At 41.7% G+C, this 19,514-nt stretch overlaps 1 protein-coding gene across 2 annotated transcripts in view; it reads right to left on the bottom strand.

The window, feature by feature from the left end:
- Positions 1-234: 234 nt before the first annotated feature.
- Positions 235-19,514, bottom strand: part of APOB (apolipoprotein B) — a 37,541-nt gene continuing 18,261 nt past the window's right edge. For both annotated transcript variants that reach the window (XM_059660452.1, XM_059660453.1), the window contains exons 19-29: positions 19,224-19,391; positions 17,905-18,026; positions 15,432-15,642; positions 14,676-14,851; positions 14,365-14,552; positions 13,751-13,887; positions 11,878-12,251; positions 3,842-11,362; positions 3,343-3,457; positions 3,061-3,241; positions 235-2,185 (exon numbers count right to left, since the gene is read on the bottom strand). In XM_059660452.1, the coding sequence (XP_059516435.1) occupies positions 530-2,185; positions 3,061-3,241; positions 3,343-3,457; positions 3,842-11,362; positions 11,878-12,251; positions 13,751-13,887; positions 14,365-14,552; positions 14,676-14,851; positions 15,432-15,642; positions 17,905-18,026; positions 19,224-19,391 (10,849 nt within the window). In that variant the 3' untranslated portion in view covers positions 235-529. The remainder of the gene's footprint in view (positions 2,186-3,060; positions 3,242-3,342; positions 3,458-3,841; positions 11,363-11,877; positions 12,252-13,750; positions 13,888-14,364; positions 14,553-14,675; positions 14,852-15,431; positions 15,643-17,904; positions 18,027-19,223; positions 19,392-19,514) is intronic.

The raw sequence follows: 19,514 nt of genomic DNA, 5'->3' as shown, positions 1-19,514 counted from the left end.
TGCTCCTCGGGATCAAATTATGTGACAAACTTTGCAAATTGCTTTTCCTTCCTAATTGGCAAATACAATCCCTGAGATCAGTTAAAGTGGCAAAATATTTCCTTTCACAAATTCTACCTTTTCCCTTTGTCGCTCTAAATACAGTGTGTTCTTCTGGGGGTTTTGAAACATCAGACAAGTGAATCAAAACCCTCATTTTGCTTTCAAGAGGAATGAACCATATGAGAGAGATGATACATAATAAAGAATTCATTTATTTGTTCTCCCTCCCCTCCCCCAAGTTTAACAAAATAATTCGGATACTGATTTCCTTTAACTTGCAAAAAAAAAATATGTTTCCCAGAGTTCAGAGACCTTCAGAGACCTGCCACCAGCGTCAGTGCAGGTCCAGTTCCCACGCGCTTCTGCTCACAGTCAGCTCCAGGACCAGCTCAGCATATAATTACATCAATGCATACAGCTTGATTTTTTTCTACTATATGGAAACTTAATTGGAATAGAAGAATAAATGAGAATTGCTTTACACAAATTAGAAGGTGATAGTTAATTCTCCTGGAGCAATCTTTAGATAACGGCTCAAGTCATAGACTGTGGTCGATTGCAGCTCTTTTAGTAACCCAGTGATATATTTCAGAAACATGTGGTATGTTTGAATGGACAGGTCAATCAATCTTACGGGCTCAGCAATGATGAACTTTTCATAGTAAATAAAGAGTCGGTCTGAAAAATTCCATAGGATATCTGTGAACTGCTGGTGGTAATCAGAAATGATTTCCTTCATTGCAGTGGTCCAGCTTTTAATTATTTTCTGAGCGCGGGTAAAAAGCTCCACAATCTTCTCTTTCCCTTTTCCATCGGCATCGACAAGAATGCTAAGGTATTTCTGGATTGCTTGCTGCACTAATTGCTCAGCCTCACTTGAGAGTTGGGAAGCAATGCCAGCAGCATTGACAATGTATTTGGAATGGAAGTACTTCAGGGCATGTACTAACTTCTTGACCAGGTTGATTACCTTTTCTTCAAATTCATAATATTTCAGTGTCCAGCTGACCACACTTGAATCAAGATATTCTTTGCGAAGAGCCTTTATGTACTGATGGAGCTGCTCTAACTCTTCAGACGCTTCTTGAAATTTGTTTTGAACAAGTTCGTGTAACTTATCGAAGTCAAGGTCTAGGTTCTTTTTCAGGAATTGAGAAACATATTGAATACAACTGTCGAAGATGAGCTTGATCTCGTGTTTGATGTTCTTAATGATAACAGTAAGTCTCTTCATCTTTAAGTGGTTAACTTCTTCTCTTACGTATTCGAAAACACCTTCTAAATATCTCTGGAGATCACCTAGTATTACTGTAGTTTTGTTTGATTTGAGGGCATTCAATGCCCTTTGGACCATTTGTGAGAAAGAGTTCAACCGTTTCCCATACTCCAAGGTTACATTTGTTAGTTGAAGACTTCTTGAATCAAAAGGAAATTTAATCTTTAGGTCCTTGATTAATTCGGATTTCTCCATCAGGTCTTGGACATAGGAAAACAGTATTTCTAACCCATTATGGATATTTGAATGTACCTGCAGCAGTATCTTCCCTACTCCCCTCATGACCAAAGTAGAGAGTTCATCTGCAGTGTTCGTGCTGGCTCTTCCTGGGAGCTGGAATCTTGTGAGCTGCAGGTAATCAATGAACCAGGCAATCACGTGCCTGACTATTGTTTCGCATTCCCTAGTAATATTTATTAGGATGTTAAGCACCTTATTTTGGAGTCTCTGGAGATCGATGTGGCCTTCCTGGTCCAACAGATCCTTGTACAGAATCTGGACCTTGTCATTCCACAGCTGGTAGGTTCTAGCAGCGCCTCTGGCCACCCTCTTGAGTTCGAGTGTCTTTTCCACCTTGTCAATCAGAATCAGCGCTCCTTGGTAGGTCTCCTCAGCCTTGTTCTGCAGACCTCTTCTCAGTTTTAAAGAGGCCTCTTTCAGATTAAGTCCTGTGTACTCCTGGTGGCACTTGTTGACATAGTTATAAAGGGCCCCTGTTGCCTTGGGCACGTTGTCTTTTAGAGAACTGAGCAATTGAGACACTGCTTCCTTTTCCCAGTTAACTTTGATCTGAAATTTCTCATTAGATTCAGAGTACGGGTGCCTATACTCAATTTTGAATATGCTGAGGTTTTTATCTGGAGATGACTAAAACGAGAAAAAAAAAAGGATAAAAAGAACATGTTTTCAATTATCCTGATTACATAATATACTACACTAAAACTTCATTAGCAGTTGAAAGTAAAGATCAGAGAGTCTTTCACATTCTCAAGGGAATTTATCTTTCTTATGTCGGTTCATGTGTTTGTCTTATGGTTAAACAAGTCTACTGTTGTTAATTCCTCTTTATCACGCGCCTCAGAAAGGATAAAATTATGCATGGCATTTATACACAGTAACACTTAACATTAAGGCCTTCCCAGGACTGAAGATCAGAGGAGGAGCAGGGGGAGGAGAGAAAGAGGAGAAAGAGACTCGTCTATACCGACATGAAAAGACTAATTCAGAGAAAAAAAAGTAGTAGCAAAAAAGGTTAATGTCCAGAGCCCATCCAGCAGAGATCTAGAATACCAGCATCGGGAGCCATTCATTTTTCCAAGCCTATGACAAACTTTAGTCATAGAATCTCATAGCTTCTTCTCGTCTATGAAATTGAATGGCATCTTTGACTTGACCCTAGAGAGCTTGCAAAGTACAATGAGACCAATCTGGGACATCTCATCCGAAAATTCTCCAGAAGCCACTGTCTGGAAATGTATGCAGCATATTGCACAGTTTGCTCATGCCTCAGGTGGTGAGCCATAACCCTCCTCTTTCTATATTTGCCCAATAGTAGTAAAATAACTGGTGAAATGATGTCACAGGTATGTCTAATAATTAGAATCAATAAAAGACGCATTGTAATATTTCCAGACCTGCTCATTGCTGTGTTTCACCTAATCTGGGAAAGCCCTGAGAAAACACTTTGTACTGAATTATATTTATCTGCCCCAAATCTCTACTCCCCATTAGGTGGGACTCACCTGAGGGCGGTAGTAGAAATTGTATGTTATGGTAGTATTATCAGATCCCAAGTCCAAGACCACCGTGCCTATGGCTGGAGAGGCTGCTGAGTAGAAGACGTTTTCATGTGCATGGCAGTGTATATGGACATCAGTGAATACGGGGCTGGTGATGTCCAGGCGGACCTCTACTTTCCAGTCCCTGCAAGCAGAAAAGCAGATGAGCCGTCATGAAAGGGGTACAAAGGTGGCAAAAATCACAATTATCTGAAAAGGGATTAAGTTTCAATAAAAGTTCTATACGGATATTCTTGTAATTTGGCATCTTCTTTATATTCCACGCTGATGTCACGGTGTGTAAATGTTCCTTTAGCCTCATAGACAAACATGCCATCTTCAATCTTGTATGTTCCAATACCTGTAAAGGAGAGATTTTTCATTTGATTAATAACTGTAGGACACAGACATTTTCACTGTGAAAAACAGGATAAATCTATCTTAACTCAAATGGTAAATACACCCCCCCACACACACACATATATTTGAAACATGCAGCCACATTTTAAAAAAATAGGAGACATTATCAGTCTTAAGTCATTACAGAAAATTCTATTTTCTTTGAACATGTTCTTCTTAAATGTCAGTAGGTTTCTACAGGATGCTACATGTCGGTATAGATGAATCTCTTCTTTTAAATTTGCCTCTAGTCATATATAAATACATCATTATTGATTCACAACTCCCCCTGAAAACATATAACTTATAGAATTCTTATATAGGAGGAGTCGGGACATTTCCTTACCTTTAAGGTCATATTTCAGGAACTGTATAATTGAGCTACAGGTGGAATCCAGGTATGCTTCAACATGATCTTCTTTGTTTTTCAAGCCAGCATTCCAAGTAGCATTATACAAGGGAGAGGCCACTCCAAAACGTGCCGTCAGTGCTCCAAAGGAAGGGATGTAAATCCCAGAAGGTATAGAGAACTTAATGGAAGGAATCTCAATAGTCTGATCAGGCACAGTGATGTTTGGCAATCTGAAGTCTGCAATCTTGCCGGCCATCTCATTTAGATCCAAAACAGTAGCACCAACAGAAATACTGTTTGGGTACGTAAACTGGGGCATAGTTAACTGAAATCCAGGCACAGTTATCTCAAAAAAGGGAACTGAGGAGTCTTCTGGTCCAGAATACTTGGTTAACACATCAACTTCGGGGAATTTCACTTTGGGTAGTGCTGGTACATTGAGGGAAAATGGTGAAGTACTTAGCTTCTTGTAGATCTTAATTTCACTGAAGTCAAGTGTGTAGGATGGAACCTGGAGATCTGTAAATGGGACTTGGAATGCAGGTGTGAGAAGAACCGAGTTCAGATTATTTAGCCTCAGTCCAGGAATAACAAATTTATCAGCCAGTTCTTGCACAGGGACAGAGAAAGTATAGCCCTTGGGGTTTTTGGTGTATACAAGGGCTGTTGAAGCATGGAAAGACTGTTTCCTATCCTTACTGGTGGTTACATCCAGCTTAAAGAATTCCCATAAAGTCTTGTCATAAACAGGTAGGGCAATGCTGTCGAGGAACTTCAGGTACCCTTCTAAGGAACCTGCAATGTCAAGGCGTGTTTCGTCTTGGTCATTGGAGAGTTGTACGTCATTCTGGAGAGACAAGGAGTGAACCTGGACCTCACCTTTCCAGCTGGCCTTCTGGTTCTCAGGGTTGACATTCAGGGACATTTCCTGACCAAGGTGATTGAGATCAAGGAAGGAACTGAGCTGACTTGCATGGACCTGAGCAAGGGCTGACATTTTCCATGGGGAGAGTTCCAGGGTGGCTTTGCCTGAATGCTCTCCAGATGTTAAGGGGTATAGTAGCTGAACGTTGTTTTTGGTGTTGTGTTCCCAGGTGGCATAAATGCGTTGGAGAGAGGCTTCTCCAGCAAAGCTTTCTTTTACTTCAAGGTTCCAGAGTCTATCAACTTTGGAAGCCCCTTGTAGCTTCACTGAAGACCGAGTCCCCTTGGAATTTAAATAAGTGCTGACCTCACTGGCAATCATTCCTGAATATTCCCGTGAAAGGACTGAACCCTTGATATCTCCTTTGTTAGATAATTCAATGGAAAAGTAAGAAGTGAGGCTTTCTAAGCTGAATTTGTGGTTGACTGTCCCTGTAGCAGTAGAGTACAGTTTGGTGGAATTGAAATCATACTTTAATTCAATGGAAGAAGAGACAGTAGGTTTTGACTTGGTATTGCCATTCAGTTCCTGCTTGAAATTCATCCTCAGAATTGGAATTTGAACGTTTGCTGTTGTTGTCACTGAAGCTTCCATGGTTTTCTTGGTTAAGCTAATGGTACTATCATGATTGCCTTCCACATATTTGTTACTCAGAGACAAAGCTGTGGCTAACTTCAACCCTCTTTTCCTTGTCAAACTCGAGGAGCCCTCTAATTTGTACTGCAGTGCATCAATAACTGAAGAGGAGGAAGAAAGGAAGTGAGCAACAATATCTGATTGGTTATAAAGTCCAACATTTGTATTCAGTGTAATGACACTTGATTTAAAGGAAAAATCATAGGTAATATTGCCCATGGCTGGAATTAAAATGTTTGGGATACTTAATACCTTCAATTCTGGAAGAGAAAACTTGAGAAAATTCCTAGGGACATTAAGGGCTGGCAGCTCTAGAGATGGCAGGACTATTGCATAGGAGGGCACATAGAAGCCAGAATCTGGGGTGGTGAGGTTGGGGGTGCTGATCTCAAAGCCGAATGTCCACATCTTTGCTGTGAATGGAGATAGTTCAGTGTTGACTACTGGAATAGTATATCCAGGAATTTGAAGGGTCATGGGTTCCTTGTTCAGAGATTTTTCAACCATATACTTATTAAGCTTATTTTTTGCTTCATTATAGGATTTGGTAAAAAGATTTAATGCCTTGCCTCTGACTTTCTCAAAATGCCTGTTGAAGGAATTGATGTTCTGATTGATAAACACATAAAATACGTCCAAAGGAATTGGGATGGAATGTTTGTCTTTGTTTTTCTTATACTGAGCCTTTACACTTAAATCAAATGATTGCTTTGTTGTTTTCAAGAATTCCTTCAAGCCCGTTTTTTCCCATAAGGAGAAATCTTTCACCTGGGGAATTTTGAATCCTGTATAAGGTAGAGTCATTTCAGGAATTGTTAAAGGACTGTTTAGGAAATCCAGGTTGGCTTCTCCACTTATTCCTATATGGGCGTCGGTGCTGTTCTCATTGTTTCCAGCAGAGAAATTTTGATTGTACTTATACTGATTGAACCTGGCACTGGCTTGCCAACTTGCTTGCTGGGCATTGGGGCTCAGGAACAGTGCATAATTATTCAGGAAGTCTATTTTCCCTGTCAATTTTAATGGAAAAATAACTTTCAGATTTCCTTCATTGTTTGTGGATGCAGTAATCTCAAATGGAATTGCTGAAAAGAAAAGAGAATTTTTCAAATTTCCACTAACTTTTCCATTTAATTGAGCATCATGGTTGCCAGTTACCTCTACCTTCCTTTCACTAAGCTGTGCTGTGCCTTTAGCAGTAAGAATACTGTGGCCCACATGCTGGGATTCAACTTGTGACTGGATTTCCAATTGATAATGGTTGAGAAAGCCAGATTCATAAGCCAAGGTTTGGTTTACTCTCAGGTGTTTGCTATTGATCTTATTAGAAAATTCAAAGGAAGTGAGGAGTCCTCTCATAGTGAAGCTAATTTGTGATTCACGTGTTCCCTCATCTGAGAATTTGGGGCAGGCCAATTTCCATGATGCTCTCCCAGAAGAAGTCCATGCTATCTTTTCAGAGTCCCACAGGGTCTTGATTTCATCGTGTAGGTCAGCCTGACTGGAGAAATCCAATTTGGGGATGTTCAATTTGTGAAAGTACTTTGTGTTGCTGTCCAGGGTAATCTGATTGTTTATCTTGATTAGCACACCATTACTAAGCTCCATTGTATTTTTTTCTGTTTGCAAACCTGCCACTGTGTTTGATTTCCCCTCAAAAGTATTTTCAAAAAATAGCACTTCGCTCTTATGCTCTGTGTTCAGGTACTTGCTGGAGAAACTCACGGATTCCTTCAGAACAAGTGGTTTCATCTTAGGGTACGAAAGTTGTGCATTTGCTTGAAGATCAAATTTGAGAACTTCGAATTTGGAGTGTCCTTTGGCAGTGATGGAAGCTGTAACCCCTGCCTCATTCACGGATGTTGTTACATTGTGAATGTCAGCATTCGCATCTAACGTGAAAAGGGGAGATTGGATTTTCAAAACGCTATGCAGCTTGCCGAAAGTAGGTACTTCAATTGTCTGTGAGATTTGGGGAAGCTGGAATTCTGGTATGTGAAGGTCAGGAATTTGAAAAGCTTTAAGGTCAAGCTTTGGGATTACGAATTCTGGAATTGTGATTTCTGATACATGGAAGTCTGGCAGAGTGATTCTAGCAAGAATGGTGTCTGTGTCCATCAGATCCTTCAGGTATACTTCTGGAACTGGCCACTGCAGTTCACTGTTCAGCATCTGGTCAATGATTCTGATGATCTTTGCTTTTATTTCTACCAAGTCAACTGTGAAGGAAGGAATGTGGAAGGTGTTGAGGACAGTAAATTCTGGTGTGGAAAACCTGGATGGGACTTTTATATCTTCTAACTTTTTGAAATTTATCTGAACTGATGGAACCTTCAAATCTGTCAGGGGAACTATGAACTCAGGAGTCTGATACGTAGCTTCCTGAAGGGCCCGGAGACTGACTTCAAAGGAAGGTATGGTCACAAAGATGGTTTGGATTTCAGGAACAGTGAACCCTTGTTCTACCAGTGCTTTCAGATTTTCAGCCCAGTCTTGCATAGAATACTCTTCTGCAAAGTCAGTGAGGTTCTTAACAGCAAGACTCCACAAGTCAGAAATATAAGTAACAATTGTGTTGTAAATTTGGCCTACTAGGGGCAAGTATTGCTGAAGGTTCTGTTGAAGGTCCATCTGATACATTTGGTCTCGTATATCTTCTAGGGTCTCATGGAATTTGGCTTTCATGTGATTTAAAGATGGTGACCTTAAAGCCTCCTGTAACCAATCAATGAATAAAGTTATTTTGGTGCTGTTTAGGTTTTTCAGATGGACAGAGACCGCAGCCTTGATGTCGTCCACAAACAGTTTTAGTGCTTCAGCTTTCTGTGGAAGGTCCAGAGCCTGGATTTCCTCATTGATTCTCTGAGTCACCTCATGGATTTTGTTATTGGTCTCATCTATGAACTGGTGGTAATCAAATGATCTTAATTTATTTATCAACATGTCAAGGAATCTGTTTACTTCTTCAATGAAATTTTTAAAAGACAGTGCTTTAAGCTGAGTGACAGCATCATCAATAAACCCAACCAATTTCTCAAAGTGATCTTTTATCCCAACTTGTTTTAAGGCATTGCCCAACTTCTGAAGAGTCTCCTTCAACTTATATTTTTGGGCCAACTGTATTGATTTATCCATTAAAATCTGGATGTGCTGCTCTATTTTATACCTATTAATTAGCTTGTGAACCATGGTTCTAAAAGCATTGATTTTCTCAGTTATTTCAAAATCTTCAATGAGCTTTCCGACATAGTTTTTGACATGTTCAATCATTTGCTTTATTTTTTGAAATGAAATTGCAGCCCTCAACTGATCTAAAAGCACTCTGACATCAATAGCTTCAATCTGTTGTTTTAACTTTTCTGCAAGGTGCTGCATGTCAAAATTCTGAATTTGTGTCTTGAGCTGTTGCAATTTTTCATCAGTCACATTTTGAATCCAAGACACTGTATTACTTCCCACTTTGTTAAAATCAATCTTTTCAATAAATAAATGTAAAGAATGGATTACGTTTACTAAAGTTACACGGATACGGTAATGTTCATCAAGAATGTTCAATTTTTCAATGATTAGATCAATAATCTTAGCAATAGCTGCTTTAACATCATAATTATCTTTAATATACTGATCAACTTGTATCACATATGTTTGTAGTTGAGATAGTGTTTCATTAAAGTTGATTTGGGCATTGTACAGTGCCATTTTTAGATCATTTTCTGTAATTCCATAAGTTTTTATGAAAGCAGTCAGTTTCTCCTTGGCTCTTGAAACTTGTGTCTCCCAGTTGACTTCATTCAGCTGGACATTAACTTTCTCTGAGAATTTGTCCAAGGCTGCTCTGTAGTTCATCACGAACTGATCAATATCGATAAGTTTCAATTCTCTCTGTATGGCTTCCAATGCAGTTATAATTATTATTCGACTCTTCTCAAAATGTTCTGGCAGGAGGTTAAAGAATGGGAGGTTGATGGTGTGGACATCTTGGTTCTTGTCATATTTTACAGAAGCAACCATAGTGAATTCCTGGGGCTGGTCAATAGTATCCTTTATCTCCAAAGCATCGATTACATTGACAGGATCTCGGACTAAAAATGGCACTTCAATCGGGGAGTCTAGCATGGTGAGGTCAGCCAGGGCGCGCCCAGTAAGGTCCATACCGACTTTGTCTTTGGTATTGTAAGCATCAAACTCCTGGGTGTATTCATTTTTGTTCACCTGGGTCTTAAGTTTCCAGGTGGCTGTCTGTTCAGCTGGAGTGAGCAGGGCGCCGACTTTGTTATCAAGAGCAGTGCTGACGCTCCTTTTGGACATGAGATGGTGACTGGTGGATCCTTTGTAATCATGAGAGAAGGTTAGGGCCAGAGGTTCTGCTTTCAAGAGGAATTTGCTGTACAGTTGCCCAGTGTGTTCTCCCCAGAGAACCAGTTTCCCGTTGCTGTTTGTATGTACATCAACGGTCACTGTAAACGGGGCCATCACAGAGTGGAAAACGTTGCTGAAATGCAGTGAGTCCGAGTTGTAGCTTGTACTGATGTCAGTGGTGGAAGCTAGCCCGGCGATGTTTGTGCTGAGCCGATGGCTGAACTCTGTGTTCTGCACTTTAGCTACGGTGTCTGCTTTATAGCTTGCTGACAGGTCTGCGTAAGAAAGGGTGTAGATGTGTTTTATTTCATCATTTCGGTAGGCTCCCTTTATGTTCCCACCCACATTCAGCTTCAGGGGTTCTAGCCGTAATTTCGCATGGTTGGTCAGATCCAGATCATTGAATTCCAGGTCATTGTTTAAAGTAGTTACAAGAGAATAGGGCTGTAGTTGTAAATTAAACGTTTGCTTATATGACTTGTCGGAGCTATAAATGTTGTCCAGTTTTGAAGAGAAGTCTAGTGATAACCCTGCCATGTTCAGACTGTGTATGTGGTGGAGTTTCATTTCAGCATATGAGCCCATCATGTCATTTGAAAGCTTAAGTCCCTCCTGGTTAATTTTGAAGTTGAAAATATTTTTGCTGTCGACACCCAGAATCATGGCCTGATAGGCACTTCCCAGTGACACCTCCGTGAGGGCAGCTTTTCCATCTAGACTGAATTTTGCATTGTGCTCCCTGAAGCGACCATTTGTTGTTAATTTCACAGATGCCCCAGAGAGCCCAAGGGCTGCATTCAGCTCATTCTCCAACATCAGGGGACTATACTTCAAGTTGGTCGTTGCGCTGGTAGACATTCCATCTCGGGCAATCCTTAGTGTTGCTTTGTGAGCACCAGTATTAATTTTGTCAGTGCCCAAGATTTCAGCGTTTAGTTCAAGACCATGAGAATTCATGGATCCAGAAAGCTGGGTGAAGAACCTCAGTGACTTGTAGTCAGCCTGATACACAGAACTCAGCGATGCCTTTTGTGTAGAGAAGGCCAGTTCTACTTTGTTAGAAGTGGTAAAGTCCTCATACTGCCCGTTGGTGTCAGATTTCACAGTCAGCTCGTAGTTCTCATATTTCAGGGAAGCAGTATTTTTAATGATGCCATCTTGCAGATCTGAGCTGGAGGTGAGGGAGAATGTTCCATCTTCATATCTTCCTATTATCTGATTAGTGCCCTGGAGGTAGGTGGAGTTAAACCTCAGGTTGGACTCTCCGGTTCGCTGGCCAGAGGCAGGATCCTTTTCATAAGACAGGCCATATGCACCGTTAGCATAGAATGAGGAGACTCTGAACTGCCCATCAATCTTGACTTCCTTGATGTACAAGTGCTCCTTCTGTTTGGAGTCCAGGTGCACGGAAGCGGACATCTGTGGTCCCCAGGGACTAGATGCATCGAATGTTAGCAAACCCTTGGAGGCTGGATTGTTTCCCATCTTTTCTACATGGCTGAATTTGACATTCGAATCCAGAAGTTTGTGGTGTAGGGATCCACCGCATGATAACGTGAATGTATTCCTGTGGTCGTATGTTGTTTCTCCAGAACCTAACACAAAAATTAAATCACACGGGTTAAATTAGGCTATACATTTCCAGAACAATTTCTGTGTTGTCAGACTTTCAATAATAAAACCCCATTGATCTGGGTCAATTGTGTAACAGTCTCCTCCATCTCTACTATAAGGATAGAATCTGATAGCAATAAGTATTCCCACAGGAAGACTTCCCTGACCACTAACGACATTGCTGGGTTTCGTTATTAAGTGCTTCCTCTGTACCTTATTCTTATACATGATACCCTATCATAGTACCTCTTACAGTGAATTTTAATTGCCAGTTTACCTGTTTTCTCTGTTACTGCCTAGTAGACTACTTAGTATATTTTATATGTTTAATAAATATTTTTACTGGTTGAATAAATGAATGAATAATTGAATAGACATCCAAGTAACAAGAAAAATATTTGTAAAAAGCCTAAGTCTTTTTCTCCCTGTAGGAGGCTATCCCATCAGAACCTGCAATAAATTATCCCTGTGCACCCTCTACCCAAGTATGACCCACCTTGTACACTGTAGGACAGCAGGTCAACTGCAGAGTCAGCCTTCATGTGGTACCGAGCCTGAAGGCTAAAGTGGTCTGTGCTGGTGTTGCCGCCAGTGTAGGAGGCGGACCAGTTGTACAAGTTGCTGTAGATATTTGTGGAGAGGTCAAGAACACCCAAGTGAGGCACCCACAATTCATACAACTTGGGAATGGTAAAACTGGGGAGTTGGAACTCTTGAGGAGGCTGGTAGAATCCCAGAAATGGCAAGCTAATGACTGGTGTCCGAATAGTCTCCAACATCTTTAGATCTTTGGAGGATTTGCCACCCAAAGGCAAAGGAATCTCAATTTTCACACTGTTCTTGTTGAAGGTGTATTTGACCCGGCCATCACTGAAATAAAGAACAAAGATAATGTCCACAATCAGACATCAAGAACTCTGCAACTCAGCCACGCACTATGGAAAGGCCCATGTGACACAGGCCCTTTGTTTTCTTAACCCTGGAGATCATACAGAGACGAGTCGATCTAGGAAAGACTATTGCCTATACAGCTCATACTCAGATTTTTAATTTTATGTCCATGAAATAAAGCAAAGCATTACGTGCATTTCCGTAAATATAAAGGTGGCCCGAGAAATTGGGAATCTGACTTCCCTATGAGGATGAAGCCGTATTGCTAAAGTGAAATACTCTCTCGGAATACTGCCTCTCTTCAGTGTTCAGTGACTGCTCCTTCCCTTCTGAGCTCAACGGCAAACTTATAGTCAGCAATTCTGCTAGACACTCTTGAATTCTTCACAGTCAACCAATTATGAGTACATCCTGATCCTGAACAAAGGGGGAATTCACTTATAATGGAGGAAAACTGAATGGCTTTCAAGTTTAGGTTGTAGTGAATAAAATATATTAGGGTGAAAGTACTAGAATCCTCAACGATTGCTAAGCTTCTTTCTGACTGGATTGGCATTCACATTCTGACCTCATGTTTAATAATGCAAAAATGCCACAGTGTTGATGCTTCAGTTATTAATCTCCTTAAAGTGCTTAAATTATTTTCCTTAAAAATGTGAATTAGAGTCTAAATCATGCTAAGTAAAATCTTCCATTTACTTTGTGTGGTTCAAGAAATTTTTCTATTTACAATAAATAGCTAAGATCTGGAAACAGTCCAAGTGCCCATCAATAGATGAGTGGATTAAAAAGCTGTGATACATTTACACAATGGAATACTATGTGGCTATAAAAAAAAGAAAAGAAAGAAGGATCTTTTAACCTTTGGGACAGCATGGAGGGACCTGGAGAGTATTATGCTAAGTGAAATAACCAGTCAATGACAAGTATCACATGATCTCACTTATATGTGGAATCGAATGAACAAAATAAACGGAGGAACAAAATAGGTCCAGAGGTATTGAAGCATGGAACAAACTGACAGATATCAGAGGGGGAGGAGGATGGGAAGAGATTAACCAAAGAACTTATATGCATACATGCATAACCCGTAGATACAGACAATAGTGTGGTAAAGGCCTAGGGTAGGACAGGAGCTGGGGGTGGGGGGAGGCTAAGAGGGATAAAGAGAGACATCTGTAGTACTGTCAATAATAAAAAATGGCCCTAGCTGGTTTGGCTCAGTGGATAGAGCATTGGCCTGCGGACTGAAGGATCCCAGGTTTGATTCTGGTTAAGGGCACATGCCCGGGTTGCGGACTCAGTCCCTGGTAGGAGGCATGCAAGAGATGGCAGATTAATGATTCTCTCTCATCATTGATGTTTATGTCTCTCTCTCTCTCCTTCCTTTCTCTCTGAAATCAATAAAAATATATTTAAAATAAAGAAAAATAATTTAAAAAATGGAAAAAAGAAAATTTTCTGTTTTTTTTTTATACCTTTTCAAGAAGAGGTTCTCTGGAATGTGGAACTCTGGCAGTGCCATCTTCTGGAGGTTCAACTGTTTTAGGTATTCTTGCAAATTCTGGGTATAAGGAAGACTTGCGAATGCTTTCTGAAACCACGTGTTTGTTGCCTACAACATAATAGACATTTTCAGAGCAGTGAGCATAGAAAGGCCTCAAAGTGCAATTAACATTAGGTGATAATCCATATTTGACAGATCAATCACTAAACAGGATGATGCACTGAGAGTTAAAAAATAAATTATAGAAAATTATAAATTTTTGTTTGTCATGGATCACTTCCTGTATTTTATTAAAGGAACACATAACATAGTAAGACTCCTAGCCAGTGTACTGACACTTCCTTTGGTCTTGGCAAACTTTTCTGTTTACTAGTATATTCATTTTTTACTTATCATCTACAGCCTTGGGTAACGGGAGCAGGGCGGGGGGCGCTAACCATGTGCATGCTTCTTTTCTCCCCAGAAAATTCCCTGGGGGCAGGAAGCATGCCATATCCATCTTTGGATCCCCTCCTTCACCTAACTCAGAGTTGAGCATGTAATTAGCACTTATAACCATGCATTTATTGACTGATTTGTACTTACAACCATTAATTTGGAACCCATGTGCCGGAAAGTCATGTCTGTTTTAGGAACTCTGTGATCCAAGAGTCTGTTGGTATACATATGCAAGCTTTTAGGATAATCAGACAGATCCACGGGGAAACTGGAAGCTGCTTTTTTGGTATCCACATCGGTGCCTGCGTTCCATTCAAATTCAATCTTCTCTTCATCTGAAAACACACATGTGAAATAGTTGTCAATGGTATCAGGTCAGCTTCTAACCAATGGCTCGCAACACTGCACTCAAGTCCAGAGTGTTCTCAGAAGGGCTCTCATGGGGAAGAGGTACTCACCATAACGCCATGCCAACTTCTTGGAAATTGTTGAGCCATATGCTGTAGCAGATGAGTCCATTTGGAGGAGCAGTTTTGTAGGGGACCACTGGGCAAGGGTTTCACTTCTGGCTTCTGCTTGCAAACGGGGTACAGAAAGAACACCTTTGATGTTGGCTTCTTCCTTCTTGTCATAACTATTGGGAAGAAAATCAATTGACATCAATGACTTTGTCCATTCCAAGGAGATACGCAAAATTAAACAGAAGTTCGACTTGTGGTGATAAAAATGAAATACATGGATGGCTCAGAGAAATTTCCAGAGATCAAGCTCATTAACTTCTACCGTCAACTTCAGCACAAATTCAGGACTTTCCAGGGAGATACGGGAGAAAAAGAAGGTTTTCAGAAACTGTTTGAATGCTGCTTTAACATCTGCTAGCTCTATTGTCTTGGCCGAAGTATCTAACCCCTCTGAGCTACTGTCTCCTTATATACAAAACAAGAAAACTTGTACCTACCTTGGAGTTTATTATAAGAACTGAGATGATTTCTTTAAAACACCCATCACATTGCCTGATGAATTGTAAGTGCCCAGTAAATGGCAAAAAAGTCTAACTGGACATGTGCAGAGGGTGAGAATCTTAAGGGCTCTGCCCCTTGGACTATAGACCGGGAATGAATGATTGGTCTGGTCAGCTTTAGAGCTGCAAAGGAAGACAGGAAAGAGCCACGAGGGCCAGCAGCTCCAAGTAGATCACCCCAAGCCTTCCTTACCTCATGTGGCCTGTGAAGGCGACCTCAGTGATTTTCTTGTTCTGAATGTCCAGGGTGAGTTTGTAAGATGTTTTTTCCTCAGCAGATTCATCACTAACTCTGAGGACCGTCCCAAGGTCAATGCCAAAATCTGGAATTTGCGTTTCACTGGTCAAAGTCATAGTCTGCCGGTTATATTTGATTGTCATGGTGGCCTCGGTCTGCTTTACACCTGCAAGAATGCAAAAGATGATTAAAACGTGTATTCAGAAGCTTTGTTTGGGAAGGAGAGAGAGAAAAGGGTAGAGAAACGACCAAGTACTCTATGGGTTTAAATGAGGAAACACTGCGGGATTTTACCCTAATTTTTTAACTCAGTGGTGCTCATGTACTTGTTCAATCTGCAAATATATATCATGTGCTAGGCACTGCTCTTGGCGGTGGGGGGTGGGGTTCTTGCCTTCATGGAGCTCACATCCTGGTGTGGGAATACAGATAATGAACAAGTAGTTATTTACGTCAGATGGTAAATAGTATAAATAAACTGCAACTGGATATGACAGTAAAGTGAGAAAGGGATATAAGAGGTGCTATTTCATGTGTGGTGGTCAGGGAAGTTCTCCCTGATAAGGGGATAATTGGGCAGAGAATTGAATGAAGAGAATGGTGGAGCCATGGTACATTCTGGGGGGAGAGCATTCCAGGTAGAGGGAACCCGAAATACAGAGGACCTGCTGTGGGAAACACGCAGCATGTTCAGGGAACGGTAAGGGCTCAAGGTCCTTCTGTGTCAGGCATATGGGACACCTCTATATGACTCTCCAATGATGACACCCTCCCTGGTTCCTTGTCCCTCCCTCACCTTCTTTCCTCCCTGACTCCTTCTTTCTTTATAACAAGGTTTCATATTTCCTTCAATTCAGAGGTTTACCCATTTTATGTCTTTTGTAAAACTGTTACATGACATATTATTTTTTAGCAGGCACCCTGTGGATTTGTTTTCCTAGTTTAATTTTGGAACACACTATTCCTACCTAAAAAAAATCTTTGGAAGTGAACATCTAAATTTGCCCCATCTCCTAAAATGCTTCTCTAGTGGCCTTTCCTAGCTCAGTAAATGGCATCTCCATTATTCAGTTGCACTAGCCAAAAAAATTTACAGTCGTCAGATCCCTTTTTTCCTTACACTCAACACCCACTATATCAGCAAATCTTGTCAGTCTAGTCTTAAAAATATGGCCAGAATCCAATCACATCTCAGATCTCCTAGGCCACTGCTCTAATCCAAAGCCCCACCACCTTTGGCTTGGATTACTGCCATAGCCTACATACTAATTTCTCTGCCTTTGTGCCCCTAGAGCCTTTCCTCAACATAAACATAAATCAAATCGTGAAAACTCTCCTGTGGCCTCTTATTTCACTTAATAAAAGCCAATGTCCTTACCGAAACCTACAGGGCTATTCTTTCTCCACCTCCCCTTTCATTCTGACCTCATCTCCTACCATTTCCTCCCTAATCTCTCTGCTTCAGTCATACTGGCTTCCTTCCTTTTCCTCAACCATAGCAGCCATACACCTGCCACAGGGCCTTTGTACTTGCTGGCTCCTCAGCTTGTAAAGCTTTCCATATGGCTTATCTCATTACTTCCTTCAAGTCTCTCTTTTATGCTCCCTCTAGTGGAGAGGCTGTATCATTCGAAATGGCACTGCCTTCCCGTCTCTTCCTACTCCCAAGATTCTTTGGACTCCTCTATGTCCTATTTTTCTCCTCAGCACCAATCTGGACATTCTCAATATTTACTTTGGTTATCCTATATAATAAAAGGGTAATATGCAAATTGACCGTAACAGCAGAATGACCAGAACGACTGGTTGCTGTGGTGTGCACTGACCACCAGGGGGCAGATGCTCAATGCAGGAGCTGCCCCCTGGTGGTCAGTGCACTCCCACAGGGGGAGCTCCACTCAGCCACAAGCTGGGCTGACAGCTGCGAGCGCAGCAGCAGTGGCGGGAGCCTCTCCCACCTCCATGGCAGTGCTAAGGATGTCCAACTGCAGCTTAGGCCGCTCCCCGCAGGGAGTGGGCCTAAGCCATCAGTCAAACATCCCCTGAGGGCTCATGGGCTGTCAGAGGGGATGTCTGACCGTCAGCTTAGGCCTGATCCCCCAGAGAGTGAGTTTAAGCCAGCAGATGGACATCCCTCGAGGGGTCCTGGACTTCAAGAGGGCGCAGGCTGGGCTGAGGGGACCCCTCACCCCCACCCCCCAAGTGCATGAATTTTCATGCACTGGGCCTCTAGGTTACTATAAACTCCATGAGGGTAGAAACCATCTCCACTGTTTACTGTTCTAGCCTCAGCTCTAAGAATAGGCCTGGCACATATCAGGCACTCAGTACCTATTTGTTATACACATTAACTTGAAGATGTCCTCCTTGTGAGTTCTGGACCTGAGACTGAGGGCAGAGATGGAAGAGCCCTTTTCTGGATACTTACCTTCTGCCCGAGCTACAAACTCCAGTGTGTCCACCCGGGCCTCGCCCTCTTTCTGGAGATTGTAGATTGCGCTGGCAGAATACTGCTCCACTTCTCCCGTGGGCTGCAGTTCCAGTTCATATCTGAAGATGGTACAATGCATAGAGTGAATGATGTTAGAGCTTTTTATGACAATGAGAACGTCAACAAAGCAACTTAGCCTCAATAGCAACAAAAACATGGTCCTTTTTTAACATTGACTCTTCTCCTTCACTAGTGGTGAGCTTTATGGTCCCTTTCAGTCCCTCCAAGAGCCCAAGGCAAGGACAAAACCCAGGATTCCCAGGGTTTCTGGACAAGCAGAGCAGCAGGAGTTGCTGGTTGTGTCAGCAAAGATGAGACCAAGCAGTGGAAGTGGGGTAGGGGGTTGAAGACAAGTTGCTTTTAAGCAAGGTGAGGGCTTTGGATAACAATGGACTCCAGGAAAGGCCACCCCAATGTATCTGGAGGCTCAGAAACAGAGTCAGAAGAAAATCACAATCTGTGCTGTGATCCCCTCATCTAATGCATAAGGAGAAAGAGGGGGCACCTTCTACAAAGAGATACTTTTACTACTTAATTATAAATTTATTTATTTAATCCTCACCCAAGGAGTAAGGATATTTTTTCCATTGATTTTTTTTGATTGAGTGGAGGGGGGGGGAGAGAGATAGAGATAGAGATAGAGATAGAGATAGAGAGAGAGAGAGAGAGAGAGAGAGAGAGAGAGAGAGAGAGAGAGAGAGAAAGGGAGAGGGAGAGGGAGAGGGAGAGGGAGAGGGAGAGAAGAAACGGAGAAATATCAATATGATAGAGACACATCCATTGGTGGCCTTCCACTTGTGCGTTGACAGGGAATCGAACCCACAATCCTCCGGTTCGCAGGTTGATGTTCCAACTACTGACCACACCGACCAGGGCCAAAGAGGTGCTTTTAAAGGAGTGATTCTCAATGGCAATGGGTGTAGGTCCCTCGGGGTAGTATGAAAAAATCAACTTGGCTATTTATTTTTTGAGCTAAGACTTCCCTCAGTGTTCATGACTCCTCACCTTCCAATACTGCCACTCGCTTCCCTCCTATGGAAGAACCCAGTCCTAGACTCAAAGTTTAGGTAGGAATTTGTATAACCTTCAGGTGTGCTGGGTAGAGGACCACTGTTTTAAATAATTACTAGATGGTGCAAATCCCTGAGGCTTGTGAAACAGGCCTACAATACGTGGCATTTTTTTCCGTTGCCCTGCTATGTGGTCATAATGTAGAAGGTATGCAGATGCTGGGCGGGACATTGAGCATGACTGACCTGGTGTCTCCAGTCAGAGGAGAGTAGGAACTGGTGTTGGAGTAAGTGCCTGTGGTACAGTAGTTCAGGCCAGTAAAGAAAGGCTTGCAAGTTGACCAGGAATTTCTGTTCTCCTTTAGAGGTGGAATCAATTCCGTTTTGGTGGTAGAGACCAAATGCATTTTGTTACTAGTGAAGAAAGAAAAATCCCAAGTTATCTCCAAGTCATGAATCAAAATGAACATCACTGATCACAAATGTCCCCTTATCTTGTCCTCTATATCCACCCACCCCCGGTTAAACCCACCTCAA

Source organism: Myotis daubentonii, chromosome 12 (assembly GCF_963259705.1).
Source record: "Myotis daubentonii chromosome 12, mMyoDau2.1, whole genome shotgun sequence".
NCBI classification, from domain to species: domain Eukaryota; kingdom Metazoa; phylum Chordata; class Mammalia; order Chiroptera; family Vespertilionidae; genus Myotis; species Myotis daubentonii.
The sequence above is the reverse complement of the archived record's forward strand: the minus strand, read 5'-3'. Positions and strand labels throughout refer to the sequence as shown.